Source organism: Peromyscus maniculatus, chromosome 14 (genome assembly GCF_049852395.1).
Source record: "Peromyscus maniculatus bairdii isolate BWxNUB_F1_BW_parent chromosome 14, HU_Pman_BW_mat_3.1, whole genome shotgun sequence".
Lineage (NCBI taxonomy): Eukaryota > Metazoa > Chordata > Mammalia > Rodentia > Cricetidae > Peromyscus > Peromyscus maniculatus.
Window position 1 is genome coordinate 48,533,851 of NC_134865.1, and position 23,589 is coordinate 48,557,439.

A 23,589-nucleotide genomic window follows, 5' to 3' on the forward strand; every position below is an offset into this window, starting at 1 on the left:
GGTGCACACCTATAATCCCAGCACTGCCAGAGGACTAGGAGTTCAAGGCCAGCCTGTTCCTGCAAGAGACCATGTCTCCAAAACAAAACAAAATCTAATTCCCATAGGGCTATTGTGCTGTGGAATCTGCTTCTTGGATCTTGGAATCTGTTCCCCGCTTTAGATCCCTGTCCCTCCCACTCGGGGTCACCCTCATGACTGTTCACCGGTTTCCTGTTTCTAGTCTGAACACCTTCCTCCTCTTTTTTAAGTGTGTGAATGGGCTTGCCTGTATGTCTGCACACTACATGCGTACCTCGTACCCATGGAGGCCAGAAGAGACCACTGAGCCCCCTGGAACTAGAGTTCACAGATGACTGTGAGCTGCCCTGTGGGTGCTGGGAATCAAATCCAGGTCTTCTGGAAGAGCAGTCAGTGCTCTTCACCTCTGAGCCGTCTCTCCAGCAGGAAACTTGATACAATACATAACTAACTCACCCTAGCACAGACAGACCACACTCCCTCTTTACTGATGAGTTGGCAGTACACTTACATAGATAAGTGTTTATTCTGGTTCAGAGGTCCTCTGTAGGTATGGCTGTACTAATTGTTATATTACCCCTATAAGGTAAAAGCTGTCCTAACAGTAATTGATGCCCCAAACATCTTGGGAGGCTTTGCCCAAAGCCAGTCAGAAAGGATGAGTTTAGCACCCCAACCAAGTACTGGTTCCAAACCCTGCTTGTTTTTCTCATTTGTTACCATAAAAATTAACTCTGCTCTCTGGGCGCTGATGGCCTTTAATCCCAGCACTCGGGAGGCAGAACCAGATGGATCTCTGTGAGTTCGAGGCCAGTATGGTCTACAGAACCAGTTCCAGGACAGGCTCCAAAGCTATAGAGAAAACGTGTCTCTATAAACTTAAAAACTTTAAAAAAATAAAATAAAATAAATAAAAACAAGAACTTTGCTCAAGGAAATAAGAAAACAGTATATTCTGAGCTCATTACAAGACACCATGATAGGTCAGAAATATGGATTCAAATGATTCGCTCCTTCGATCAGAGTGACTTTCCACTGTGGGAAGGTTACATGAACTTTTATAGTCACAAATAAAGCCATCAGTCACGTTTATAAAACACATACATAGATCGGCTATCAAGTAGGCGGGCTACACCAAGGCTATCTATTGAAATACTATCTTTGTTGTTCTTAGTTTTAGAGTTCATACATGTCAACTTTGGACCTTTCTAGAGTTTTATCTAGAAGTCATGAGGCAATAAGATTGAGGGATAACAGTTGGAGCTGTAAAGATAGCCACAGGTCATTTCGGCTCTTAATGCAACAGTCTCTCCACACTCAAAATGGTCTCCTTAGCCCAGGCAGCAGTCTGCGGGACCTCAGCTCATTAGCATCCTCTTAAAGGATGTCCGTGCAGCCAGGGTGATGGGCACAGCTGTCAACTCAGTCCAGACTAAACTCAAACTGCAGGATGTTCATGATCTGGTCCAAGTGTAGACTTATTGGATTGCCTTTCTTTCTCTTTCTTTGTTTCTCCCTCCCCTCCCTCCCTCCCTCCCTCCCTTTCCAGACTTAATTCACTTTCTGGTATAAAAACCCCATGTGGTAGCCACAGCTGAAGCCTGGAACCCTCTAAACGGAGACTCCGGTGTGAGTCACAAGATGGTCAGTGAATTCCTGATAGGGAGACTTGGTGAACAGTCTCTTTCCTAAAGTTGGGTGTGAAGTAGCTATAGGTCTTGGACCAAGTGGGGCTTGCCAATCTTGTTTCCACGGTAACCGTTCTGCAGAGGGACAGTGGAAGGCTTGGCCAAGATGATGGCCTCTTGGATGACAGAGGTCACCTTCCTGGAGCACTTACCACCAAGACCAGCATGGCCATTGTAGCCCAAGTCTGCACGGTCTTTAGAACCTCACCCTTTAGGGATGCTCCCATGAAAACATCCATGATCACAGATTCCTCTGTAGGCAGGGAGGACAGGGAGATCTCACCCAGGGACTTGATTTTCATGTCCTTGACCAATGGCCCAGCCTGGTGAGGGGATCTACTCCTTGTCTTCCATTTTACCTCCACAAACCTCTGGGGCCTCACCATGGCCCCTGAGATGGCTGAGCTCTCCCAAGCCTGGACCTTCAGTCTTCCTTTTGTACCTGTATCATCTGCCATTTGGTATATTCCTTTGGAAGAGGATGGCGGTTTGTGGTTTTGTCTGTCGTCTGTCTGTCTAGACCGGGTTTCATGTAGCAGGAGCTGATGTTGAATCTGCTGTGTAGCCAGGACTGGCCTTGGAGTCCACAGCTACCTCAGAAATGCTAGGATTACAACTGTGTGCCCGAAAGTGTAGAGGTGTGTGCTATTGATCCCAGTGCTTGAGGCAGAGGCAGGTAGAGAGCTGAGAGTTCAAGGCCAGCCTGGTTTATATAACAAGTTCTTGGCCAGCCAGGACTGCACGGTGAGACCCTGTCTTAAAGAGAAAAGGAAAAACAAACCCTAACATACGTGCTGTCTGGTCCATTTTAAAAACCATTTGCAAAGGAGTTGAACCAGCCTTTATAATCCCAGCTTGTGGGAGGCAGAGGCAGGAGGATCAGAGCCAGCCTTGGCTGCATAAAAGACTCTAGGCCAGTTTGGGCAACATGAGACCCAACTTGATCTCAAACTCCTATCAATCTCCCTCTTGGCTCAGCCCCCTGGGTGCCAGCATTACAGGTGTGCACCACATCTGGCTTATTTTTTGTCTTGTTGGGTCTTCCTGATGGTGTGATGCACAACCCCTTTGCAGGAAGGGATTAGCACTGAGGATGAAATGCTTAAGTAACATTCTTGATAAATCATGTTGGGATTAAGCTGTGTTCTGGGGAACCAGTCTTCCAGCCACCCACTTGACTGCCAGTCAAGAATTTAATGTTCTTCAAACATTCTTGCATCTAGTCTCTCATTCCTTATGTAACCAGCCCCTCTGTGAGAGACTCAGAGCTTGGGGATGTACCTCAGGCTCTGCACTTGTCTAGCACGCAGGAGGCAGGACCAAAAAACAAAGCTAAACCTCCAAGATTCAAGCTCCCCTCTAGGACTCTCCTAGTTCTCCTAGTTCCTTTGAAGTTCAAATTCGTCAGCAAAGCTGAGAACCAAGCGAATATGGGATGACCAGAGCTGGGAATCAGGGCATCTGGGAGATTCCAGGGCAGCATCAGGCTATCCACATGCAAAGTTCTGGAAATGTTGTTATGAAGGCCAGGCTTCATCAGCCTGGGGCCTGTGCGGAGGACTTCCCTTAACCAGGACTTTGCTCTCTACAGTGGGGAGAGAAGCAAAACTTACTGCAAAGCGGTGTTGACCACCAGAACACAGGAAAACATTTGTGAAATAGGTTTTTACAGATAGCTGATTGCAGCGAAGAACTGTAACAAGGTCGGGGTGAAAACAGATACAGTGTAGCGGGGTCAGGGTTCAAAGGGTACAGCGGCTCCCACACTGGCTGCTGGGAGGTGGGCACCAGTTCGCCCTCTCCCCTGGTCCTGTTCTGTATAAGCTAACTAACAGTTCTAACAGTTTTCACCTCAGTATGGCTGAACGTGAGTGTTTTCCACTGCCCCCGGGGGGTAGGGGGAGGGTGTGCGGTGTCTCTGGTGTCTTTCTGGACTGATGATAATTTCTCAGTTTCAGTTACCTGGCCTGTTCTAAGTAACCCCCATTTCTGGTAGCTAGCCTATAACACTCCTGCCTTGTTTACAGTTCAGGTACAGTGCGGTTGCAGGTGCATGCCCCCCCTTTTGTGTTTTTTATAGTTTTTTTTTTTTTTCCTATTTTAAAGATTTATTTATACATATTCTGCCTGCATGTCTGCCTGCAGGCCAGAAGAGGGCACCAGATCTCATTACAGATGGTTGTGAGCTACCATGTGGTTGCTGGGAATTGAACTCAGGACCTCTGGAAGAGCAGCCAGTGCTCTTAACCTCTGAGCCATCTCTCTAGCCCCCCCCCCCCATTTCTTTTAAAGATGAGTCATTCTTATTGCCCAGGCTGGCCATTATCTGATGGGTTTAAACACCTCTTTTGCTTCAGCCTCTTGAGTAGCTTGTAACTACAGGTCCACGTCATTGCTTCCAGCTTGACATATTTTTCCTCTAGGCATTGTTGTATGAGCTCGGTTAGAGGGTACAGAGTACAGCCGCTTGTATTCGCCCCCAGCCTCCTTTGATTCCATGAAAGTTCTCTCCATCAAGAGTGCCACGGCTCAAACAGGCATTTTATCCAAACTAAAACTGCAGAAGTTTCTCTGTACACTTTGCCTTTCCCTAACCGTCTGATTTGCATCTATTTATTATTCCAGGTTGGCGACAGAGATGATTCCAATCTTTATATAAATGTGAAGCTGAAAGCTGCTGAAGAGGTAAAGCCAGAACACCACCCCCGGCCCACATCCTGTGGGGGACCCCTCCCCTCTGCCACCGGCAGACCCTAATGTAACTGTGGAGCGGGTCAGAGCGGGGTGACCCAGCACAGCTGGCTTCTCCCCTGGGTGCTTCTCCTTGCTTTTCCTCCCAGAGAGCCAGCCGGGTGAGTGGATGTGGGGTGATGCTGAGTGCACTGGTAACGAGTGAGTGGTGCGCCGGCCTGGTTCTTCTCCACACCCGGGTGAAACGACGCCTGGCCCTCCCGTGTCCTAGCCACGGCCCTTCAAAGAACCAGGCCCCGTCTCAGGCCCTTACCTGGTGCCTGTGTTTGTTTCCGCAGATCGGGATCAAAGCTACTCACATTAAGTTACCGAGAACGTCCACCGAGTCTGAGGTGAGTGTGGGAACGAGCGGGTTCTCCCGAGCTGAGGTGCCTCCCTGTCTGCTTCCTTAGTGGAACTGGAGGGGTGAGATACACTTTGCCGACAGAAGACCCCCAGGTTCTTCTTCCTTTCCCTCTCTTCCCCCGTTCAGCATGTGTGTGGTAAACAAACTCAAAGGGACACACTTGTTTTAGGTGTTAAAGTATGTCATCTCCTTGAACGAGGACTCCACCGTGCACGGGTTCATAGTGCAGCTGCCTTTGGATGCGGAGACTCCCATCAACACGGAGGCCGTCATCAACGCCATCGCACCCGACAAGGATGTGGACGGGTAGGTGCTGCCCGCTCGTTTGCTTACTACGCTTCTCTTCTGGAGACATACCACATTTGTTTTTTGAAGAACAGAGGCTTCCTTCCTTCTTCCCAATTCTGACGACTTTGTTTTAGGTTGACTAGCGTCAGCGCTGGGAAACTCGCCAGAGGTGATCTCAGTGACTGCTTCATCCCGTGCACACCCAAAGGATGCTTGGAACTCATCAAAGAGACAGGTAAAAAATGAGCAAAACCAGCAACAGGAGGGAGCCGTTTCCTAAGAGCCTTCTAGATACATGGCAAGACAGAGGAAGTGGGCCGTAGGGAAATGGACTTGATTGACAAAAGAAAAAAAAAAAAGCTGAAGAAAATGCTCAGTTTTCTCCCCAGCCCTGTGGAGTATGCACGCTGTTGTTTAACAGCTAGGGAACAGGCTCAGAGCCAGCCTACTTGCAAAAACACCTGTAATCCCAGAACTTGGAAGGAGGATCATGAGTTTGAGGCCATCCTGGATACGTGAGAACTTGTCTCAAAACCAAAGGCTAAGGTTCAGTTCCCTGCACTAAAAACAAAATAAGCAAACAGACAAAAGGCCGGAGAGGGAGTTTTTGTCCTGAGATAACAGAACCAAGATCTGAAGCCAGGCTTATGTGCATTCAAAGCAAGTTCTTTTGTGTCGAGGTGGGTGGGGTGGGAATCCTAAATGATGGTAAGAATTCAGAGTGCAGAAGTGTAAGTTCCTGTCCCTGGAGCCAGCACCAAGTCCCTGCCGTGGTTCCAGCAGTAGACAGATGGCTGGAACGGATCTCGTGAACAGTCGCCCTACATTACTTTATTATATAGCTAGTACCTTCGTATTTTAGTTCCATCATGAATGCTTTTAGCAGAGTTTATTTTTTGCAAGGAAACGAGTCCTGTTAGGAAGAAGTAGGTTAGAAGTTTCCAGTGAGGCGTTCGGCCAGCGTTAGTAATGAAGGCTGTCTGCTCTTGGCCAGCAACGGTCAGGCCAGCAGCCTTGGCCCAGCTGGGACAGTTCAGACCTACAATTTATATTCTTCCAGATGTGTAGCCAGTGTTTATTACAGCTTTATAGAGACGACGCTGATGAGCTACAGCAGCTGTGGCTTCCCAGTGTCTCACACGTGAAGCCACTGAAGTCCTAACTTGCTTTGGCGCTCTGCTGAATCCTCACTAGTACAGTGAGATGTGATTGATTGGTAGTGATTGGTTTGCGGTGCTGAGGATGAAACCCAGGGACTCCGGCATGCTAGTTGGCTGCTCTACAGTGGAGCCACGCCTCCAACCCACCAATACACCTGTTCATCGGTTCAAACTGTGAGGACTCCAGTTCTAGTATGGATAGTCATGGCACTGACATTCTCTAAGTGCCGGTCTTCTGATGACATTGGTTATTGATGATGAGATATCAGAATATTATTATTATTGAGAGACGTGGTGTAAATCTCACGCTGCCTCAAGCAAAGGTTCATAGCTTTTTGGCCTTGATGGGATAGAGTGGCCGGGCAGAGTGTTGCAGAACTCTCTCCTTCCTTCTGTGTGGGCAGCTCCTTTTCCGCCCCCTGCTGGTAACCCCACGCAGCTCCCACCCTGCTCTTGTCTCACAGTCGTGGGCTGCACCTCCTAGGTAGACCAGGGCTGAGGTAGAGCCCGCGCCACCTCTGTGGGACAGCAGGTATCAGTGCCGAAAAGCACATTAGCAGAGTGGGCCTGGTGATCCGTGAGGCGGGGCCGTGAGTTCAAGGCTGAGCTGTGGAGAGAATGATCAGGGCTAAACCAGGCCACTGAGAGTATCTCAAAATAAAAACAAGCCTCGGGGGTATAGTTCAGTGGAAGAGCCCATGCCTGAGGCCTTGGGTTTGGTCCCCAGCACTGGGATGGGGGTTGGGGGGATGTCGATGCTGTGGCAGAAGCGTAAGTGCTGAGTCAGCAAAAAAGATTTTTTTTCCCATCACTTACAGTTGTTCCCATTATCACTTCCCTGCAAATAACCCTGTGGTTCCGGCCCTAAGCCAGACAGAACTTTGGATGAGAAACTGCATGAATACATTCGCCAACTTTGGAAAGCCTCACTGATGCTAATCTAATTTCCTCCGGTGCTGTGACCCTGTTCCTACACCATAGTTTTCATGACTATTTTGCTCATGTAGTTTAATCTGATAACTACTTCCATATGGCCGTTAGCTGTGTGTCGAGGTTTCTTTTTTTGAGTGTAGGATTTCTTCCCACTCCCTTATGACTCAATGAACAGATCTCGGCCTCAGCAGATCTCCAAACCCCACTGCAGGAAGGACAGTGTCCAAGTCCCAGACTGTGGCTGGAACCGAGGATGTGGATGGCCGAGGGGGCATTCTGAGGAAGACTTCTGTTATGATGCAAAGAATCTGCTTCTGGGCGCTTACGCTCTGTCTCCCACTCGGGTGGCGTGTGTGAGGGAGGGCAGCTGCTTCTCCACCTCTGATGCCTGCCGGCTTCTCTTCCAGGGGTGCAGATCGCCGGCAGGCATGCTGTGGTGGTCGGACGGAGCAAAATAGTTGGTGCCCCCATGCATGACCTGCTTCTGTGGAACAATGCCACAGTGACCACCTGCCACTCCAAGACTGCCGATCTGGACAAAGAGGTAGGAGGTCCAGAGGACAGTAGGCACCCGGCGTGCGTGGGTGCATTCTCTCCCTTATCCCCAGCAACTACTCTGTGCTCCTGGTCTCACTTTACAGGAGGAAGGAACAAATTCAGATCACGAACTTGCCCACATTTGTTTATCCAGCTCATTCTGACCGTGTGCTTTCTACACCACTCTGCCCCCCTGGCACACAGCAGTATTATGCAGGGAATAATGCCAGGCGGTGAAATTACGTCATGTGCAGATCACCCAGGCATGATGTTGTTGGCCCGTGGGGATGGAGGCGCTCGGGAGGAGGTTGTGGGCATCTTCAGCTGCCTGTTCTCTTTTTCTTATTGTTATTTGTGGTTAGGCTGAGTTGAACCCCTTACAGGAGGGTGGTATTTCACCACTGAGCTACATCCTTAGCTCCAGAGGCTTGTTTTGGACTCCAAGAATGTTCATTCCAAGAATGAACGGCCGTGTCCTTGTGAGCGGTGCAGTTTTGTATGTGGGCAGAGAACAAGATGGAGGCCCGGCACCTTCTCTTTAATATTTAAACTGTTCTGTGGTGACGGTGATAGCAACACATCCCAGAAAAGAGAGTGCCTTCTCCAGGGTTACATAACCAGGAACGTTGTCCTGAGTCCGGCTCCAGACCTGTGCTCCCCCAGCCCCCACAGGGTCTCATTGCCTTTCCCGTTAGGGGAAATAACTGGAAAGGGGGCTTCTGGCGGTATAGGACTGAGCCTGGCATAGGGTACGTCAGCAGCATCCCTGTGCTTTGCATTGGAGGCCTTAGCCAGTATCCCTGAAAGTGTTGTTGATAGCTCAAGATTTAATACCACAGCTCAGAATTTTCCTTTCCACTTCTAAGGGTGTGTGTGTGTGTGTGTGTGTGTGTGGTGTGTGTGTGTGTGTGTGATTACTGAGTTTCTGAAGTCTTGCTCCCCTCCCCTAGGTAAATAAAGGGGACATTCTGGTAGTTGCAACAGGGCAGCCTGAGATGGTGAAAGGGGACTGGATCAAGCCCGGGGCTGTCGTCATAGACTGTGGGATCAACTACGTTCCCGGTGAGTAGTGCTGGGATGGGGCAACATCAGACCTCATTTTATGTCAAGTACTGGGCCTTAGTGAGACGGGCTTTGTCGGGAGGTGAGAAGTTGTCGTTTGTGAGCTGTCCCGTCTGGGGTCAGAGGTGTGGCTCCTCATGTTCTATACTATCCTCATTTGACTTAGTCCAGAGAGAGTGGAAGAGGAGGCAGGTGTATTACCGCTTGCTTGTTTGTCTGTTTATCTGTCTGTCTGTCTGTTTGTCTATTTATTTGAAATACAGTCTCTTCCTATAGCCAAACCTGGCCTTGAATTCACGGTTGTCCTGTGCCAGCCTCCTGAATGCTGGGACTCTTAAGTGTGCTCATCTGGCCTCGGTTCTGCCTTCATATAGCGGTCACCCTTTATTTTAGCAGAGGCAACAGACAGACGTAAATGATGTGCTACAATAGTTTTCCCTTATCAGTGATCTTGCTTTCCCTGGTTTTGGTTACTCATGGTCAACTGTGATCCAAAAATATTGAATGGAAAGGTACTACTAAACAGTCAGTGAGGTTGTTTTTAAGACAGGGTCTCACTCTGTAGTCTTGGCTGGCCTGGAAATCACTGTATAGACCAGGCTGGCCCTGAACTCCCAGAGATCTGCCTGCCTCTGCCTCCAGGGTGCTAGGATTAATGGCGAGTATCACCACACCTCAACAGTTCATTGAAATTTAAATGGTTTGCCATCCCGAGGGCTTGATGAAATCTTGTGCCACCCTCTCTGTCCCGCTTCTTCCTACTTGGACTGCTTCCTACCTTCTTCTGTCACCTGTGTCCATGCTAACTAACGACACTACTTGCTTGTTAGTCTCTTGGTAACCCCCACTTACCAGATTTGAACTTCCAGCATCCAATTCGGTGGCAAGCGCTTTTATCCACTCAAACATCTCCTTTATCTGTGCGGCACGTTGTTCTTTCAAAAGAATTCCCAAGAACAGTACGGGAATACACACACACACATATACATATGTGCATGTATTACGTATATATGTGCGCGTGCATGCTTTAACTGATGAAAGGAACAGTTATTAACTCAGTAACTACTTCAGTGCATTGAGCGCTGTGGCAGGCCTTGGCTTCTGTGAGTGAGTATGGCCCAGTTGTGGGCTCCACCTATTCATTCATTCATTCATTCATTCATTCAGTGGTTGTACATGCTAAGCACAGGACCATGTACACGCTAAGCAAGTGCTCTCCCATTGAGCTATACCAGCAACCACCCTTCTCTGTGTTTGGAATTTGAATAGCTTCCTCTTCTCTGTACCAGTTCTTCCTGAGCCATATCTGATTTCCTGTCACTCAGGGATGACCTTTGTCTTCCCAACACCCTTCTCTCCTTGCTCTGATCGCACAGCACTCGGCGTTTCCGGTGTGCCCTGTGTCCTGGGTCCCCAGTCCGCTCCCCAGTGGTCTCGGCGCTGCCCCCTTGTCCTGCGCCCTGCCTTCTGACACTTACCCTCAGCTCTGTTGTTGAGGCGAGCTGCAGCAGGGATAATTTTTTCCTTCTTCTTCTCGCTTCCCATCTGAAGTTTAAAATGCAGACACTGAGCTGCCAGGAGCGTTAGTCACTGTCAAGTTCTCCCCGCTTCTAACCTCCCTCCCACTCGGCCCGCTTTTAAGACAGTAGCTCATAATTGATCACTCATTTTCTGGGTGTAATTATCCAACGGGTGCGGAAGAAGTTGCTCTCCTGATCTCCCCACTGTGAACACTTGCAATGTGACATCTAAGCTCAGTCTGCATACATCTCTGGATCATAAACTACTATGGGCGTTTCAAAGAGAAAAAGTGAGCGGTGGTGGCGCACGCCTTTAATCCCAGCACTCCTGAGGCAGAGCCAGGCGGATTTCTGTGAGTTCGAGGCCAGCCTGGTCTACAGAGTGAGTTCCAGAGAAACCCTGTCTCAAAAAAACTGGAAAAAAAAAAAAAAAGAGATGAGCCGTGAGATAGAAAAGAAAAACATGGCCTGGGGATACAGCTCAGTGATAGAGTTTGCCTCGTTTGTGTTATACTCTGGATTTGATCCATATTACTTCAGGGAGAGGGAGATACTTGTTTATTTACTTTTTAGAGATTAAAAAAAAAAAAACAGAAAGAAAAAAACCTGGGTCAGGATCTAGAATTCTGTCGATATGTCTGAAACTTTGGATTCCTAAACATTGGTTTCTCATGTAAATGCTGAGATAGCATAGGTGTTCATCGGTATTTTCACCAATCCTAGGTATAGGGGCGCATACATTTATGTAGGCCCGACTGTTGTTCTCTGAGAATGGTAAAATCCCTGGGTTACAGGCCAGAGGTAGGCTTCAGGACCTGAAGACTGTTCTTGGAATGTCTTCATTTGATGAAGCAATCTAGTTCACCCCTGGGCCGCTTCTTGCTTCATATCTTTTAAATTGTTTGCTTGAAAATTGAATCTCAGCAGTAGGACAAGAGCTTAGCACGCACAAGACTCTGGGTTTTATCTTATTAAAAAGATAAGAATTGTTTGTATGATCCTCTCAAGGATAAAAGGAATCCATCACTTTACAAATGAATGAATTAATGCATACATAAATGCATCTGTTTTTCTAGTTTTTAAATGTTGATTTGCAGGGTTGGGGAATCAAACTCAGGACCTGGCACATTCAGGGCCAATGCTCTGCTGCTGAGCCACATCTCCAGTCACCTCAAAAGAATATGTTTTAGGAATCAAGCAGAGTGAGGAAAGTATTGGTCAGAACTTGAGCATGTGTTTTTCCTGCTTGGCTTACTAGAAAAAGTAATTTGAGAAGCGCTGATGTTTTATTTAGAAGGGATATGAAAAGAAGGGATTCCCTATCATGCCCAGATCTAATCTGCACTCACCCAGTATAATAGCTTCTGTACTGGCCTCTATAGCTAGGGGTTTCCAAATTAAATGTCAAGATCAAACTCCATTGAATTCTATGCTTGGAACTTTCCATTGACAGAGAGAGTCTAGGGTTAGGAATGGATAACCGAAGTGCTGATAAGTGGTCCCTGTCCCACTGACCACACATTATCTGTGAGGCTCTTGTCCCTCCGGCAGCAGGCCATTGAGTCAGCTCTTACAGCGTTTGGTCGATGTGTGCAGACTCTGGGTGTGTGTGGAAGTCAGAGGGGTCACTTCCTGGAACTGGTCATTGCCTTCACCTTGGTGAGGTGGTTTTCTTTCTGCTGTTCTGTATACCACAGACTAGCTGGCCCCCTGGTTTCCTGTCTCCACCTCACCCTAGAAATGTTGGGACGACAGGAATACAGCGTCTTACGTGGGTTCTGGGGCTCTGACTCACTCAGCTGGTGTGGCTCCCATGGGCTCTGCTTTTGCTTTATGAACCATCCTTCCCACCTCCTTAGCATTTTGAAATGGCTTTGAGGATGACAAGGAGAATCTTTCTTGTCACAGCGTGCCGCTTTAGCCCCTCTGCAACTAAAACATTGTGAGCAGGCGTGTGTCAGGTCTTTGCATCTTCGGACCCCAGGTAACGAGGAGCCTCCGAGGGCAGAGCGCACTTGGTGAGAGGGCTTCTTGGCTCTGGGTTGTTTTGTTGTTGGCTACATCTGAAAACTTCCTCTTGGCCACAGAGACACCCTCAAAGAGAAGTGGCAGTGTGGCTACGATTCTACCAGACCCTCCTGGGGGTGACTTAAGTGTCTAGGCCTGCCCCCCACCCCACCCCGGCATAGCCTGGAAGGGCACCAGAGGAGGGTGTAGGATGTTCTTTGTGTGAGTGAGCAATGGTGCATCACTGCGTTTGTTCCCTTGAATAACTATTCTTTGCTGGTGAGATTTGTAGTTCTGGTCCTTTTAAGGGAAGTGTAATTATATTCTTTGCCTTGAGCAAGCATTTAAGTAACTGCTGTCTTTGGAACGGGATGTTGGATTGTTCCTTCAGCTCCTGCCTGGAGCTCACTAACTGCTGACAGTTGCTGTAGAAACCGTATCTGGCAGCTGTGACATAATAGTTAAAGCTTTGTATACCTAAAAAAAAAATTCCTTTGTAGGCCTTGGCAAATTAACATTTTAAAAGGTCGTCAGTTTTAAGAATAAAACACATATTTTATTTATCACCAGAGACTACAAAAGGATTCTCTGGGGTCTGAAAAGCCCCCTTTAAAAAGGATTTATTTTATTTGTTTACTTTTAAATGATTTTAATTTTCATTTCTTGCCATTTACACATCTCATGAGGTCTTTGGGAGAATATAATTTTCTCCCTGGAAAATAGAGAACACCTGCCATCCATCTCACACTGGTGCTGGGGATAGAATCCAGGGCCTGACGCATGCTGGACCAGTGTTCTCCCACCGAACTGCACCTGGCCCTGTCCTGTAGCTTTAATTAAAGCAGACACTTGAGCCTTGCAGGACTAATGCCCGCTTACATTTTCTGTAGACCTTTTTCCTGGGGTGAGGGGGAACCAAATTGCCATAGTTCATCACTGAAGTTGGAGATCAACACCATGGTTGTAACTCTCGGCCTTTGCTTTTTCTCCCCTTCTTTCTCTTCCGAACCAGACGATACCAAACCAAACGGGAAGAAAGTTGTTGGCGATGTGGCGTATGACGAGGCCAAGGAGAGGGCGAGCTTCATCACACCTGTCCCCGGCGGTGTGGGACCCATGACCGTGGCAATGCTGATGCAGGTAGGATGCAGAAAGTTCTGATTGTCCCCAAGACCTTCCTCCCCGAAGACACCGCTTAAGACCTGCTCAGAAGTTAGACGCAGATGGAGTCTGCTGAGGGGGAACGGGGTGAGAGGACAAAGAAATGGTATCTGTCACATTAGCAGAGGAAGTGGCGCCCTTTCTACAGCCTTTGGAATGTAGCATGAAGTGGAGACACACTGCCTGGCTCCCCGCTTGCTGATGTGGGTGAGACAGAAGTCCCAGAGCATGGCGCCTCCTCACTCACCCCTCGTTGAGGTGTTTTACAAGGTTGATCATGATCTGGTTTAGTTGGGGACTCAGCTGTAATGACCTGGGCCTTGGACCTGATTGTGGAGTCAGACTGTTGACCTCTCCAATCTCCATGTCTGTCCCTTTGCCCAGAGCACAGTAGAGAGCGCACAGCGTTTCTTGCAGAAGTTTAAGCCAGGAAAGTGGACAATTCAGTACAACAAGCTGAGCCTCAAGACCCCTGTTCCGAGGTGAGAATGAAATGCCCTTGGTTAGAACTCCTTTGTGGCTGGTCGGGCTTTAACTGCTGGGTATGTGGGTCCGCGGCTGCTTCTCCTGACAGCAGTAGATGGGTGGTGGGGGAGGATGTTACTAGTGGGGTTGATTAATTAAAGGCAGTAACTAAAGATCGACACCCATCCTTGTGTTTTAAAGCGACATTGATATATCACGATCTTGCAAACCAAAGCCCATCTGTAACCTGGCCCGAGAAATTGGGCTTCTCACAGAAGAGGTGGAATTATACGGGGAAACAAAGGCCAAAGTCTTGCTCTCAGCACTAGAACGCCTGAAGCACCAGCCCGATGGGAAATACGTGGTAGTGACTGGGTACGTATGTCCCGTTGCCAGCAAGCGGCCTGTCCATTATCAGCAGCGGTGGCATTTATACTTAGGACACGTGTGTGCAAGAGCAGTTAGCTCAGTCTTCTGTTGGTGGTGGGTTTTGCTTGTTTGTTTGTTTGTTTGTTTTTTGAGACAGGATTTTTCTGTATGGTACTCTCTTTGTAGACCAGGCTGGCCTCGATTTCAGAGATCAGCTTGCCTCTGCCTCCAGAATGCTGGCATTAAAAGCGTGCACCACCACCACCCAGATCTCTTATTTAAGGTTTTATTTCTTTAATTTATGAGTGCATGTGAGTGAGTGTGTGTTGGGGTGGGAGGTGCCCACAGACTCCTAAAGAAGCAATTCTAGGGGTCTGATGGCCTCATTAGCAACGAGGGCATTAGGCATTCATACAGTGCACTTACATGCATGCAGGCAAACACTCATACACATAAATAAGAACAAATAAATAAATCTTTTTTTAAAGCAGCAGGGGTAAGGGTGGGGGCTAGAGAGATGGCTCAGTGATTAAGAGCACTGGCTGCTTTTCCAGAGGACCCGGGTTCAGTTCCCAGCGCCCATATGGAGGCTCACAACTGCCTGTAACTCCAGCCCCGAGGAATCCGATGCCCTCTTCTGGCCTCCACAGGCATTGCAAACATGTGATGCACATACATATCCAGGCAAAAACACCCATACACATGAAATAAAAAGTAAATTTTTATAAAAAGAACTTTAAAGATCACAGGATAACAGGGTCAAGTGCCGACTATATTTCTTTCTTATAGTGAGTAGAGCTAAAGTTCTTTTAAGTTGTATTATTGTATACATACGTATACATGCATGTAGGGCTGCTTGTGTGGAAGCTGAAGGACAGTTTTGCGGAGTTGGTTCTTTCATTCTACCTTTATATGGCTTCCGGATAGAACTCAGGATAAGGCTCAGATGTGGAGTCATCTGGTAGACCCCGTTTTTTTTTTTTTTTTTAAAGTGTTTGAAAATCACAAGTTTTAGAAAAAGGTCTCTCAGGGTTTTTGTTCCTCTTTTTTTTTTTTTCTTTATATTGTGTGTGTGTGTGTGTGTGTGTGTGTGTGTGTGTGTGTGTGTGTGTGTGTGTTTATGTGCGTGTGCGTGCTCTCACGTGCATCTGCAGAGGCCAGAAGAGCATATAGGATTCTCCTGGGGCTAAGTTATAGGGGATTGCTAGCCTAGGTGGCTTGTTAGGTACGTGGGCGCTGGGACCCAAACTCAGTCCCCTTGAAGAGCGGCAATCGCCCTTAGCTGCTAAGCTCTCTCTCTAGCCTCTTGTTCTTCTTATTTATATTAGGAGTTCTCTCTAGAGTGTCCAGTGATTGGAGTGACATTAATCCTATGGTCTTTTGCTCTCTTCTTGAAGAATAACTCCGACACCCCTGGGAGAAGGGAAAAGCACCACCACAATCGGGCTGGTGCAAGCCCTCGGCGCCCACCTGAATCAGAATGTCTTTGCGTGTGTGCGACAGCCCTCTCAGGGCCCCACCTTCGGAATTAAAGGTACTTGTGGCCAGAGGGACCTGCCTCCCTGCCCTTCCGTTAGTCCTCGCAGACTGACTTTCCCCAGGGTCGCTTATGGAGGCTTCAGCTCGTTTAGACAGCTGGAGTATTCACGACATTTGTATTGTGATGCATTGGAGGAAGGCTTTCATCTTCGGTATACACAGGGATTCTCAGATGTGTAAAATGGAGTTCAAAGGGCTTCTATTTGACCCTGACATCCACTCTGCTGTCACGGTAGCAATAAAGGAACTCATGGCTGCTGATCCAGGCTTCCATTGAAACAGACCAGCCCTCCAGAATGAGAAAAGCCTGCCTCCGTTTAGTGTATGCTTTGTGCTCGGTATTGGGCTAACACTTTGTGTATACGTCATTCTTTCTTTTCATGTGAGATGATATCATCACCGCTTTATGACAGCAGCAATGAGACCTCATTGGTACCTTGGTTAAAGGCACCATTTAACATTCATTCATTTGTTTGTTTGTTTGTTTAGTGTGTTTATGCCAGGGCCTGCTTGTGGCGGTCAGTGGACAACCTCCTTAATTTGTCCTCTTTCCACCATATGGATCCTGGAGATCAAACTCTGGTTGTCAGACCTGGCAGTAAGCACCCCACCCCCACTTACCTGTCGCATCAGCCCCTACAGCTATGGGGTTGCATATCAGATATTTATGTTACGATTCATAGCAGTAGCAAGATTACAGTTGTGAAGTAGCAACAAAATAATCTTATGGTTGGGGGTCACCACGACATGAGGAAATGTATGAAAGGGTCACAGCATTAGGAAGGTTGAGAACCGCCATAACTCAGACCACAGCAACTCTTGCCTCACCAATTTCAAGCTCTCAGCCACTGCACACGACCCTTTTGATTAGGTGAGAACACTAGATCAGTAACTATAGTTAACCTGCTATTTTGATCACCGTGGTTTGTAATGATGCTCTTTTACTGTCTTTTCTTTCTTTTTTTCCAGGTTATTTATTTATTTTGTTTAGTGTTTATTTTGCATGCATTGGTTGGGATTCCATTCAGAGCATCACACTTGCCAGGCAAACACCGCCACTGAGCTGCACACTCAAACATGCTTCGGTTTTTTAGCTTTCTTGGTGCACACTCATTGTACATGGTGCTGTGCCAAATAAGGACACCTTGACACAAATATGCATTGCGTACCCCACATCCCATCCCCTCCCCTTTCTCTTCTCTTCCCCCTCCCGTTACTCCTCTGTGTTTTCCTAGACAGGTTTGCTTCTACTTTCAAAACAGACTCTTTTAATTGAAACGATTTTTATTATTAATTATAATCCATTCTTAGAGGTGGCTTTTTCATGTGCTGGATGACAAGGTATCATGTTCTGCTTGTTCCAGTAATTAATGCAAATGTTCCCAACAGGCACACCTCTTCCCTCCTGCCAGCTTTGACTTCTTCTGTTTGTTACCTTCATTTTGTCTTTGAGACAAGGTCTTTTCAGGTAGTTCAGGCTGGCCTGGAACTCACTGTGTAGCCCAGGCTGGCCACTTTGCCACCTTCCTGCCTCCTGAGTACCGGGATTATGTGTTGGAGCCACTGGGCCGCGCCTTTGAGCTTGTAACAACCCCTTTTGACGGCAGGAGCTTTTCCCTATTCTGATTAGAGAACTCATTGTCCTCTTTTCCTCTTCCTGAATTTTCCACCCTGCAGAGTCTCTTCCTCCCTGAGATCAAGTCTGTTCTTCACGCTGACATTTGCCTTACCTGATCTTCCGGCACCCTGGACCTCTTGACGAGCATTTTGCTAACACACAGGCCAGCAGAGCTCTAGCGGTTCAGCTGTTTTCTGATATATATCTTCTATTCTGGAAGAGTCGGTGTCTCTGGGTTAGATGTGTACCTTCCAGATTCCTTTTTTGGAAGCCAGAGTAGCTTTGTAAGAGTAGGAAATTAAACGGGCTTGCCTTTATGTCACTGTCACCTGGGTTTTTTAATATGTTAGGAATCACAGGGAACCTATTTCTAAAGATAATGAGTAGGTATGTATGTGTGCGTTCACGGTTTTGTCATTTGCGCTCAGATTTCAATTGAGAGACTGCTTGGCGTGAACATGATGAAGTGTTTTTAGTGCGGTGAGGGAAATTAGAAAACACCAGCTCACATCTGTCCAAATGACTAGAAAGTAAACAAACAGTATGCTCAGGAGTTACAGAAACCGGTTTGTTTGGTCTTTGGATTCCAAGTCATGGAGCAGCCAGCGCCGTTAACCTGAGTCCCCACCCTTGGTCTGTCCTCCAGGTGGCGCTGCAGGAGGTGGCTATTCCCAGGTCATTCCTATGGAAGAGGTAAAAAAATCCAGGGCTTGACTCGACCTGACTCTGTATGATAGCTTTTCCCTTCCGGAGATGAGGTGTTGTTGTTGTTGTTATTTTAGAATGCTAGTGGACAATCCACTTGTTTCTTGGCAGGAGTAACACATTAGACAAAAACGTCTTTATTTGTGGACTCGTGACAATAGCTTGGTCTCGGGGTCTGCCTTTCAGTGGGGATAATCATTTTGAGCAGGTGAACACATGCTGCCTGGTCCCGAAACACCAGAGTCCTCGTGACACAGGAGCAATGTAGGGACCCTGAGGGGAGCAGCGGTCTGTGCTCCTGCTCGATTGTGCAGCCTCTGCTGACCTCAGTGGTGGGGGGTGTGCTCCGTTCTCTGGACGCTTTCGTGGAGAGCTGCTAATTCTTTCTTTGGGAGGAGTTGTTTCAAGGGACAGATAAATCCCCAGTGTTAGCTGTGTAGCCCAGGCTGGCCTTGAACTGATGGCAGTCCTCTGCCAGCCTCCTGAGTGCTGGGGTGACGGGCATAAGCCACCATGCCTGGTTTCAGGCATTGGCTTTCCATAGAGAAGCCCGCTTGGGAGCCTGTCCAGTAGCTGGGCTTCGGCCAGCACCCACTGGGGTTAGCGCGGGTGGTTGTGGGGGGAAGCAGGGTCAGCTGGAGACTGCTGTGACTTCTGCTCTTTTGTAGTTTAATCTCCACCTCACGGGTGACATCCACGCCATCACTGCAGCTAATAACCTCGTGGCTGCTGCCATCGATGCCCGGATGTTTCATGAGCTGACCCAGACAGACAAGGTAGGATGCAGAGCAGTGTCCGTGTGTCCGTGTGTGTGTGTGTGTGTGTGTGTGTGTGTGTGTGTGTGTGTGTGTGTGTGTGTCCCAGACAAGGTAGGATGCAGAGCCGTGTGTGTGTGTGTGTGTGTGTGTGTGTGTGTGTGTGTGTGTGTGTGGAAGGGGGAAGTACCTGAGTTAGTGTTGGTCCCTTGGGTGCTGAGGCAGGTGACGTGACAATGGGGACCCCCCTCCCCATCTAAAGCTCTTCTCTTCCCTTCCTCTAAGGCTCTTTTTAATCGCTTGGTACCTTCAGTCAATGGAGTAAGAAAGTTCTCTGATATCCAAGTCCGAAGGTTACGGGTAAGCTTTTTCCTTCTTGATTGCTGACGTTGTAAGAAACTTAATTGATAAAGACAATGGGGATTGATGGTAGGGATTTTCCCCTGTTTCTTTATAACTTATAAGTGACTGATCCTATAGTAAATAGAGCACTGACAATCTGCCCTCGGCTAAGAGAGAGAGAGCAGGTGCTTTTTATTTATTTATTTATTTTTCGGGACAGGGTTTTTCTGTGTAGTTTTGGTGCCTTTCCTGGATCTCACTCTGTAGCCCAGGCTGGCCTCGAACTCACAGAGATCCGCCTGGCTCTGCCTCCTGAGTGCTGGGATTAAAGGTATGTGCTACCATGGCCTGGCAAACAGGTGCTTTTTAATGTGGAAAGAGTGCGGATGTCGTCATGGAGATGTGCGGCTTCTGGAGTCTGAATCGCTGCTCTCCCCAGCCCTGGGATCATGAGCAAACTCTTTGTGGGCTGCCTCTCCGTTCAGTCTTCTATAAAAACGAGCTTGATAAGCTAGCCCGACATAGATAAAGGACTCTGGGAGAATCGGTGAATTCTGTATTTTCTTTGGATTTCTTTAACCTATGTAGCCATTTAAAAAAGTATTTATTTGTGTATTAAGTGTGGGCACGTGTGGGTCATAGCACCATGTAGAGGTCAGGGACGGCTTTTGGGATTCAGTTCTTACTTCTCAGTGTGTTGGAGCAGGGTCGCTCTTGTTTCTGCTGCTAAAGCAGTATGCAATTCTCCGGTTTCCTCCTCCCATCTCCCTGTAGGAGTGCTGGGGTTGCAGATGTGCACCACCACATCTGGCTTTACATGGGTGTGAGGAGTTGAGCTCAGATCCCAGGGCTTTCAAAGCAAGTGCACCTACATTCCGAACAGTCCACCCAATCCTATATCGTCAGTAAGCACATGTTTTATCACATGGCCCAGAAATCCCACCTTCGATTTTTAACAAGGAAAATGAAACTTGGTGTTCACCCAAAGCCCTGTAGACGAAGGTTTTAATGACTCTATTGAAAATCTCCCCAGAGTGAGAAAAATCTTCAGGGCTCTTCAGTGGATGGCTGGTTAAGCAAGCTGTGGCGCATCTGTGCGATAAAAAGACATGTGCGGCTGGTGTGCACAACTTGGTTTCACTCTCTGAGGCATCACGTTGAGTAAACGAAGCCAGTATCAAAAGTCGTAGGCCCTGCCTCTGTTTATGCGGCATCATCCTCAGTGAGACACGACTGTAGTAATGGACAGCAGACCGCTGGGTGCCAGGAGTCATGGGTCCAGGAAGGTGTGGCTGTAAAGGAATAGTACAGGGATATTCTCGTGTCACTTTAATGAAGTAAGGAGAAGGTTTGTATATGTGTGTGCACGTGTAAGCATTCACTAAGTGGTGTGTACTGTTTATCAACAGTTCTATTCACTTTATTATTAATTCTTTGCAACCCGTCTTTTCTCCTGGTACTGAGGATTATACTCAGGGTCACATGCTTGCTAAGCACAGTGACTGCCACTGAGCTACATCCCCAAACCTTGAAACCTTGTCGTGTGTATTGTTGTTGTTTTTAATATTTATTTAATGTGTGGGGGTGCCTGTCTGGTGCCCTCGGAGGCCAGAAGAGAGCATCAGGTCCCCTGGAACGAGAGTTACAGACAGTTGTGAGCTGCCATTTGGGTGCTGGGAACTGAACCTGGGTCCTCTGTAAGAACAGCAAGTATTCTTAACCTGAGCCATCTATCCAGCCCTGAGCAGCTCTGTATTTTGATGCTGCCAGAGTAGCCCACGGAGAGATCTTTACGCACGTGTGTTGTTTACGTGTTGCTCTACTTACAGTTCTGTTGATAGTTCATTATCAGGGTTTTTGTTTGTTGTTTTTGTTTTGCTGGCCACTGAGAATAGACTAAGTAGCTTTTTTTTTTTTTTTTGAGTAAAACTGAAATTTATTATAAGCCACAGTCGTCCTAGGGACCTCCATGCTATATATATAGCCTCTATGGTTCTATGGGTTGTGGTCTGATTGTTCTTTATTTTATATCTAGAATCCACCAATGAGTGAGTACATACCATGACTGTCTTTCTGGGTTTGGGTTACCTCACTCAGGATGATTTTTTCTAGTTCCATCCATTTGCCTGCAAATTTCATGCTTTCATTGTTTTTCTCTGCTGAGTAGTACTCCATTGTGTATATGTACCACATTTTTTTCATCCATTCTTCCATTGATGGGCATCTAGGTTGTTTCCAGGTTCTGGCTATTACAAATAGTGCTGCTTTTAAGCAGTTTGATATTCCTTAGCTGTTTGCCTCCCCAGAAACCCGTGCATCAGGTACATCAAGTGTTACATGTTGCTCCATCACAGTAAAGCCATATCCTGTGAGGTGGTGGGGTACTGTGGAAAGAGCAGATGACTTGTTACCTTACCTTTCCTAATGGGACCTCCTGTCAGTAAGGAGAGCAGACAATTCACTCAAGGATTTTTTTTTTTTTTTGGCTTTTTGAGACAGGGTTTCTCTGTGTAGTTTTGGGCCTTTCCTGGAACTCACTCTGTAGCCCAGGCTGGCCTCAAACTCACAGAGATCCGCTGCCTGCCTCTGCCTCCGGAGTGCTGTCACTCAAGGATTTTAAATCAGATTTGCCCAGTGTTACAGTTCCCTTTACAAGGATCAAACTAGGGCCCAGGTTCCTGCCCCCTCTCTCCCAGGCACTCTCCACTGCATAGTACTTCGTTGTTGTTGTTGTTGGTGGTGGTGTGTGTGTGTGTGTGTGTGTGTGTGTGTGTGTGTGTGTGTGTGTGTGTTTTTGAGATAGGGTCTCATTGTATAGCCCTGGCTGACCTGGAACCCTCTCTATAGCCCAGGCTGGCCTCAAACTCACAGAGATCCACCTGGCTCTGCCTCCCGAGTGCTGGGATTGAAGGTGTGCGCCACCATACCCTGCTACCTAGTGTTTTCATAGTCTGCCCAGAGTGCTCAGTCAAAAGTGGGTTACTATGATTTAAAAAAAAAAATACCCAGACAAAAGCAAGTGAGGAGAGACGGCTCTGTTTTGGCACACAGTTGGAAATGACAGTCCACGCCTGGTGGGAAAGTCACCGCAGGGGAGCACAGGCAGCTGGTCACATCTTGGCCTCCTGGAGAAGCCAAGAAGGCTGTGGATGTTTGCCTGGCTCCCTGTTCCTTTTTGTGCAATTCAGGGTCATAACTCAAAGTCTGTCACCCCCTCCACTAACTTAATCATGACAATTCCCCATGGGCATGCCATCTCCAGGATGGACAGTTGAGATTGGCCATCGCCTCCAACAGCCACTTGTTGAGGGGGCTGACTGAGGGCTTTGTGGATTTCTTTGAACAGTAGCAAGTTCTAGGTTCGTGGGGCACCTGACAAGCAACGCCGGAGACTTACCTGAGGTTTCCATGTTCTCACATATAAGAAAAGAACCGTGGTGGTGCACACCTTTAATCCCAGCACTCGGGAGGCAGAGGCAGGTGGATCTCTGTGTTTGAGGCCAGCCTGGGCTACAGAGTGAGTTCCAGGACAGCCAGGAATACACAGAGGAAACCCTGTCTCAAAAAACTAAAATAATAATAATAACAATAACAATAAAATGAAAAAGAAAAGGAAAGAGCCACAGGCAGAGTAGGTCTTGCTAGGGCTCACTGACTCATGACTACTGTGAGGAAGAGGACGATTTTATAAGCTTTTTCCATTTTGAAAAGTGACCTGTGTAGACACTGTAAATAAATTTTAAAAGTACCTAAATTCTGTAAGGAAGAAAATTTTTAAAAGCTTTTTTTTTTATGTCTTTTTAGAACAGTAAGAAGTCAGCAAAAGTATTGAGCCATATAAAAACGTATAAAAGAGTTTTAATAGATTTTTTTTTATTGATTGCTGCTCGTTTTTGCCTTTCCTAAAATTGAACTTCAATTGGGTTTCTCGGTAGTCTGACTTTTAAAGCTTTGCATGTTGCTTCTCATTTCAATAGATTTGATGAATCCAGAAGCACACTGATACTTCTCCATTGGCTCCGTTTTCTGCCATGTTGAGGGAAATCTCTGGAGTGGAGTTACAGGAGCAGACATAACCATTTGGGAATAGGAAAGAACCTCCAGGCTTAGCCAGAGAGTCATGATCTTAAGATGCTGGCATTCCAAGGGTGTGTCACAGACTGGATTCATGGTCCTTATTTCCTAGGGGAGACCCTATCTCCAGATAAAGGCTGATTTTAAAAAACAAAAAGCATGCTTCTCTTTGTCTTTTTTCTTTCTTTCTTTCTTTTTTTAAGGGAGAAAGCATTTATTTCAGCTTACAGTTCAAAGTACTGTCCCTC

General features: G+C 47.3%; 1 protein-coding gene across 1 annotated transcript in view; it reads left to right on the plus strand.

The window, feature by feature from the left end:
* Positions 1–23,589, plus strand: part of Mthfd1 (methylenetetrahydrofolate dehydrogenase, cyclohydrolase and formyltetrahydrofolate synthetase 1) — a 74,705-nt gene that overhangs the window by 25,482 nt on the left and 25,634 nt on the right. Inside the window, exons 3-15 of the mRNA XM_006973151.4 lie at positions 4,335–4,394; positions 4,739–4,792; positions 4,976–5,112; positions 5,229–5,329; positions 7,595–7,731; positions 8,675–8,786; positions 13,326–13,453; positions 13,859–13,956; positions 14,141–14,314; positions 15,706–15,842; positions 18,112–18,158; positions 18,839–18,946; positions 19,211–19,285. Coding sequence (XP_006973213.1) covers positions 4,335–4,394; positions 4,739–4,792; positions 4,976–5,112; positions 5,229–5,329; positions 7,595–7,731; positions 8,675–8,786; positions 13,326–13,453; positions 13,859–13,956; positions 14,141–14,314; positions 15,706–15,842; positions 18,112–18,158; positions 18,839–18,946; positions 19,211–19,285 — 1,368 coding nt within the window. The remainder of the gene's footprint in view (positions 1–4,334; positions 4,395–4,738; positions 4,793–4,975; positions 5,113–5,228; positions 5,330–7,594; positions 7,732–8,674; positions 8,787–13,325; positions 13,454–13,858; positions 13,957–14,140; positions 14,315–15,705; positions 15,843–18,111; positions 18,159–18,838; positions 18,947–19,210; positions 19,286–23,589) is intronic.